The sequence below is a fragment of the Ovis aries genome, chromosome 9, assembly GCF_016772045.2.
Source record: "Ovis aries strain OAR_USU_Benz2616 breed Rambouillet chromosome 9, ARS-UI_Ramb_v3.0, whole genome shotgun sequence".
Classification (NCBI taxonomy): Eukaryota; Metazoa; Chordata; class Mammalia; order Artiodactyla; family Bovidae; genus Ovis; species Ovis aries.
In genome coordinates, this window is record NC_056062.1 from 26,704,689 (window position 1) to 26,711,172 (window position 6,484).

The 6,484-nt window shown below is 46.2% G+C and overlaps 1 protein-coding gene across 1 annotated transcript; it reads left to right on the forward strand.

Moving 5' to 3' along the window:
- The first annotated feature begins 4,304 nt into the window (after window positions 1–4,304).
- Window positions 4,305–6,218, forward strand: LOC114116413 (serine/threonine-protein kinase MARK2-like). Its single transcript, XM_027973278.2, has one exon. The coding sequence runs from the start codon at window positions 4,305–4,307 to the stop codon at window positions 6,216–6,218; it is 1,914 nt and encodes a 637-aa protein (XP_027829079.2).
- The last annotated feature ends 266 nt before the right edge of the window (window positions 6,219–6,484 follow it).

Sequence of the window (6,484 nt, forward strand, 5' to 3'; positions counted from 1 at the left end):
CCTAACAGGATCATTTGTCCATGGAATTTCCCAGGCAAGAATATTGCAGTGGGTTGCCATTTCCTTCTCCAGGGATCTTCCTGACCCAGGGATCAAATCCACGTCTCCTACATTGGGAGGCAGGTTCTTTACCACTAAACTACCAGGGAAGCCCAAGTTAGTACCATACCATCTTGATTATTACAGTTTTGTAGTAAGTTCTGAAACTGAGAAGTCTGAGCCCTCTTTGTTCTTTTTTTATAGATTGTTTTGGCTATCGTGGGTCCCTTATAATTCCATATGAATGTTGTGATCAGCTTGTCAATTTCTGCAAGAAGGTAGGGTTTTGATAGGCATTCTGTTGAGTCTGCAGATCAATTTTCTGTCATGTGAATAATATTAAGTTTTGTGATCCATCAATATATGATGTATTTTCATTTATTTAGTAAGTCTTCCTTCATATCCCTAAAACATTCCTATGGTTTTATACTTTTTACTTATTAAAACTCTTCCCTCTATGATCAACTGCTTTTGAACTTTAAACTCATTTAACATGGGTCTGTTTCTGGACTCTAATTATACTCCATCACTCATGTCTATTTTGAGTCGACTCATGTCTACTCAAAATGCACTGATGCTGCTCTATTTTACTTATAACAGCTTTGCAGGACCCTCTGACATCAGATAAGGGAAGTCTTTCTATACTTCCAATAATTTGCTCTTCTCAAAATCTCTTGTCTTCACTCATTCTCCATATGAATATCAAAATTATCTTAAATTCTGAAAAGAAGAACTCTACAGAAATCTGAATTGGAAACAACTGTTTCAGTTCGTTTAATGGAATAGGCTCCATTATAGCACTGAGAGAACCTTTACTTGTTCAACTTTTATGTTATTTATGTTTCAAGAAAGTGTTATATTTTCTTTATGGGTCCTGTGAGGGTTAATTTTATGCATCACTTCTCACCATACCTGGTCAGGTGACATTTTAATGGGACTTTAGACTTGGAATCAATGTTGGAATGGCTTAAGACATCTAGGGATATTGAGATTACTGTATTTTAATAGCACATGAGGATGGACGTGAATTGGGGAAAGAAAAGGTAGAATGCTGTAGACCAAACTGTTTTCCCTCAAAATGTATATTCTGAAGCCCTAAGCACCAGTGTGACTCTATTTGGAGACAGGCTCTATAGGGAGGTTAGTGGTTAAATGAGGCCAAAGGGTAGGGCCTTCATTCAATAGGAAGTGTCCTTATAAGGAGAGGAAGAGATATCAGAACAGCCTCATTTTATGTGTACACAGAGAAGAGGTTATGTGACGACGTAGACAGAGGAGCCTGGTGGGCTACAGTCCTGTCCATGGGGTTGCAGAGGAGTCGGACATCATTCAGTGACTTAACAACAACAACAATGCTAGAAGGCGGCTGTGTAGAAGCCAGTAAGAGAAGTCTGATCGAAACCAACCCTGACAACACCTTGATTTTGGACTTAAATCTTTAGAACTGCGAAAAACATAAATTTCTGCTGTTCAAGGCACCCAGTGTGTTTTTCTGTTACAGCGCCCTGCAGACTATTTGGGCTTACTAGGTAGCACTCGCAGTAAAGAACTCGCCTGCCAAAGCAGGTGACACAAGAGATGCTGATTCAATTCCTGGGCTGGGAAGATCCCCTGCAGGTGGGCATGGCAAGCTACTTCAGGATTCTTGACTGGAGAATCCCAAAGACAGAGGAGCCTGGTGGGCTATACAGTCTATAGGGATACAAAGAGTTGGACATGACTGAAGTGACTTAGCACATATGCACACAGACCATTACTAATACAGGGTCTACACATTTGACAAAAAATTTTACTGGATATTTTTTACTATATTATTCAAGGTGGTATCCGGAATACGGGTTCAGAGACCTTACTGCAAGTATCGCTAGTGTTCGTCCGTTCCATTTCTTGAAGTCTGCTCTCACTGCTGTTTATTGCCTCACATCAGTTCATTCTGTAGCTTCTGTCACTTAGCTGATGCATTCAAAGGGATCTGACCCTGGTTTACCTTCATATTGGAGGAGACTTACAAATGTTATCCTTGAGGACAGAAACATGCATTTATTTTAGAGACCAATCAGATTTTCTCCCAAAATTAAAAATAAAATATTAGAAATGTTTCTTATATACTAGACTCAAATCAAATTGAAAACAAAAACTGGAGCTTCAAATCAAAGTTGCAATAGTATTAGCTTTTCTTTTTTTAAAACTTTTATGCTCATCTTTCAGTGTCGTATCTTTTTGTCTGTTGAAAAGCAGAGATGTTACTCCGTCGACAAAGGTCTGTAGAGCCTTCCCAGTGGTCATGTATGGCTGTGAGAGCTAGACTGTAAAGAAGGCAGAGTGCAAAAGCATTGATGCCCTCAAACTGTGGTGCTGGAGAATACTCCTGGGAGTCCTGTGGACAGCCAAGAGATCAAACCAGTCAATCTTAATGGAAATCAACCCTGAATACTCCTTGGAAGGGCTGATACTGAAGCTCCAGTATTTTGGTCACCTGACGCAAACAGCTAACTCTTTGGAAAGGTCCCTGAAGCTGGGAAAGATTGACAGCAGAAGGAGAAGAGGGCGTCAGAGGATGAGATAGCTGGATGGCATCACTGGCACAATGGATATGAACTTGGGCAAACTTCAGGAGATGGTGAGGGACAGGGAGGCCTGGCATGCTGCCATCCATGGGTCACAAAGAGTCGGAAACACCAAAGTGACTCAACAACAACAACATGGCTAATGAACAATGCGGTAATTTCAGGTGGACAACAAAGAAACTCAGCCATACATACACGTGTATCCATTCTCCCCAAACTCCTCTCCCATCCAGGCTGCCACATTTCACTGAGCAGAATTCCCTGTGCTGTACAGTAGGGCCTTGCTGGTTATCCATGTTAATTACAGCAGTGTAGCCCTCACTTTTCCAATCATCCATTCATCTCCTTTTACCAGAGATCATCTCTTCCTAAGGCTCAGGGTTACTGCTGAGGATCTTTCATTCCAACCTGAAGGACTCCCGGCTCAGGAAGGTCGGGTGGCGGAGAATTCTCGCAGCTCTCATCAACTGGGAATGCCTCAATCACTGTTTCATTTTCAAAGGACAGTTTTGCTAAACATAGGATTCTTGGTTAACGGCTTCTTTCCTTCAACATTTCAAAGACACTGACCCATGTCATCTAACTTCTGAGGCTCCCAATGAGAAATCTGCTCTTGACACTCCTGGCAAATATTCTCTCAGCTTCATAAACGTTAATAATGTGCTTTACCAGTGTCTCACACAATAGAACATTTTCCTACAGTTTCATCAAGTCAGTTAAATCATCACTTTGTGACCAGAGTTTAAGGAAAAAGAATTGAATATTTCAAGTGTAGACATTATGAGGTCTTTTAACTTATCACTAATTTTCAAACTAGAAATGAAAAAGTTGCTGAAGCCTCTCACAGATTTCAATTTCTAACAAAGTGCATACCAGTCTCTAATATATTTAAAGAAAACTCTCTTTGGGACCTTTTTCCTAAGTGTAAAGGGGCCTTGAAGCTGAAAAGGAAGAAAACCACTGGGTTTATCCCCAGCCACGATTGGTCCATTTCTTGCTCTGACCTCACAGGGCATCACTGTGATGAAACTCACAAAAAACCCTTTATAAGACCCCAGCTGGGTACAGGTTTTTGTCCACAGAGCCCAGGAAGCTGATTTTGGTGACCTGACGGCTGGACCTAGAGTTAGCGAGCTTTTTTCTGTGTTTTTGCCATTTTGTTGATTTTTTCCTTTTACTCCTTTTTATTTTTCTCTTTTTCCTTTGTCTTTTTCTCATTTTTTTAAATTTGTTTGATCATTTTTTCTTTCAGTTTTAGTTTCTCCTCCTCATTTTTTTCTGTTTTTTACCATTTTTTTCCCTTAGTTCTTTTTCTCATTTACCTTATTATTTGTTTTTTAGTTAGTGTTGCCAGTATTAGTACAGAGAGTATCATTGCTATTGTTAGCATAGTTGGTATAGCTAGTAGTTTCTTAGCATAGATAGTATAGTTAGTGTTAGCACTGTTAGTATCCTTGGTATACTTAGCGTAAGTTGGTATAGTTAAGAGTTTACTGGCATAGTTAGTGTTAGCACTGTTAGTATAGTTGTGAGCATTAGGATAGATTTTAGCACTGTTAGCATCCGCAGTCTTGATAGAACAGTTCGCATTCTTAGTGAGGGCTTAGCGGTAGTGAGTATAGTTAGTGGTACAGTTAGTATAGTTAGGTAATTAGTATAGCTTAGTGGTAGCTAGTATAGTTAGGGATACAGGACCTGATGGCCATCTCCACTAACAAGATTGCTCGTCTAAAGCATTATGAGATCCTTGAAACAATTGGTGAAGGCCACTTCGCCAAAGTGAAGTTGGCCTGGCATGCTCTGACCAAGGGACTGGTAGCCATCAAGGTCATCCAAAAGGCAAATCAGAGCCTCTCCAGTGTCAAGGAGCAGTTTCGAGAGGCTGACAGCCTGAGAACTGTAAACCACCCGAATATTGTTAAGCTACTGGAAGTGATCGACACTGAGGAGACTCTGTTTATCGTAATGGAGTACGTCAGTGGGGGAGACTTGCAAACCTACTTGGAGGCCAAAGGCCGCATGACGGAGGGGGAAGCCCGAGGCCTGTTCTGCCAGCTGGTCTCGGCTCTGCAGCACTGCCACCAGCGGGGTGTGGTGCACCGGGATTTGAAGCTGGGCAACCTCCTCCTTGACACCAACAACAACATAAAAATCTCGGACTTCGGCCTTAGCAACCAGTGGCACCCAGGAAATGAGCTCGATACTTTCTGCGGCAGCCCCGCGTTCATGGCCCCAGAACTCTTCCTGGGGATGCCTTACACAGGCCCAGAGGTGGATGTGTGGAGCCTCGGTGTCATCCTGTACACCATGGTAACTGGATCCCTCCCCTTCGGGGGACAAGACTTCTGGGAGCTGCGGCAGCGTGTGCTTAGTGGGCAGTACCATGTGCCCAAATATCTATCCACCAACATTATAGACTTACTAGAAAGAATGCTAACGCTCAAGCCTACCGACAGAGGCACTTTAGATGACGTTGGGCAGCACGCATGGGTGAACATGGGCCAGGAGGAGCCCCTCCCGCCAGCCTGTGGTGAGCACCCTGGGGTGACAGTGGAGATGATACTGGGCTGGTGCAGGGACCTAATCCAGGGCTTAGACACAAGCAGCATCAGTAACATGAATGAACCCAAGATGAGGGTCCGCACCATCAAGGTGAGGCCGGCCGTCTCCTCCGACCTCACCAGCCAAGAACATACGTCTCCCGCCAGCCCTGAGGAGTCCATCCTTATTCCCGCCTGGCTTTGGGAGACCACTGAGCAGCAGGAGAACCAGGAGTCAAGAGAGAAGACCAGAGAGCCTGCCACTCCCCCACTCTGCCCGGGGGCGAGGACCGTCAGCCCCAGCCCAGCCCCCTCCACCCGCAACACCCATGGTGAGAGGAGCGCCCGAGCCGCCAATCACGCAGGTGACTGCCACGCCACGTGCGGGACCAGGCTCCCCTGCCGCACCTGTGGCAGGCATGACAGCAGCCACACCTGTGACACCAGCCTCACCAGTGACGCCAGGGGCGCCTGCCACACCATCAGCACCTGCGACAGCTGCGGTACCAGAGGAACCAGCCTCACCCGTGACGCCTGCAGCAACCGGGACACCAGGCACACCTGGGATCACAGCCTCACCCATGATACCTGCAGCACCCCGGACACCAGCCTCACCTGTGACGCCCCAAGCACCCGGAACACCAGCCTCACCTGTGTCGCCCCAAGCACCTGGGACCCTACTGGGGCCTGCAACGTACATGACACCCTTGGCAACCGTGATACCTGTGACACCAGTGCCACCAGTGACAGCTGCCTCACCCCTGGCACCAGGGGCACCCACGACACAGGTGGCACTCATGGCACCTGTGACACCCTCAACACCAGTGGCACCCATGACAACAATGGCAAAGTCGCTGAAGGAACCCACTGCCTCCCGGATGTGCCTGATACAGGAAGCTCCACCCTTGTTGGGCAGCCCGAGAGTACGTCCCCAGTCACTCCCTCTGGCCTCACCCAGAAAAAGAAGGGGGTGGCTGGGAGAATATGGAAATGTCTCTCCAGATATCTCTGCTGTGGGCTGCCCAGCAAGAGGGCTAATAATAAAGTGATACCAGAAACAGCCAATGAATGACCTACCAAGCTCCCTGGGACCTGGTCATGTTCCCACCTGGATGACGGGATTCAAATCCAGCACCTCCACCGCCTTCAGGAAAGCCCCCTCTCCAAAACCCTGGCCAGCCTAGAGGATGCTCTGGAGTGGTCTGGGCGACCAGAAGAGGCACCACCCTGGCCTGGCTGCCGCTCCTCCCCTGCTGGCTGAAACTTCAGAGACTGGACTGTACCCTGGGGCATGTCCCCCATCCCCTACACTTGTCTTCATGTTGGTGGTGGTGGGGA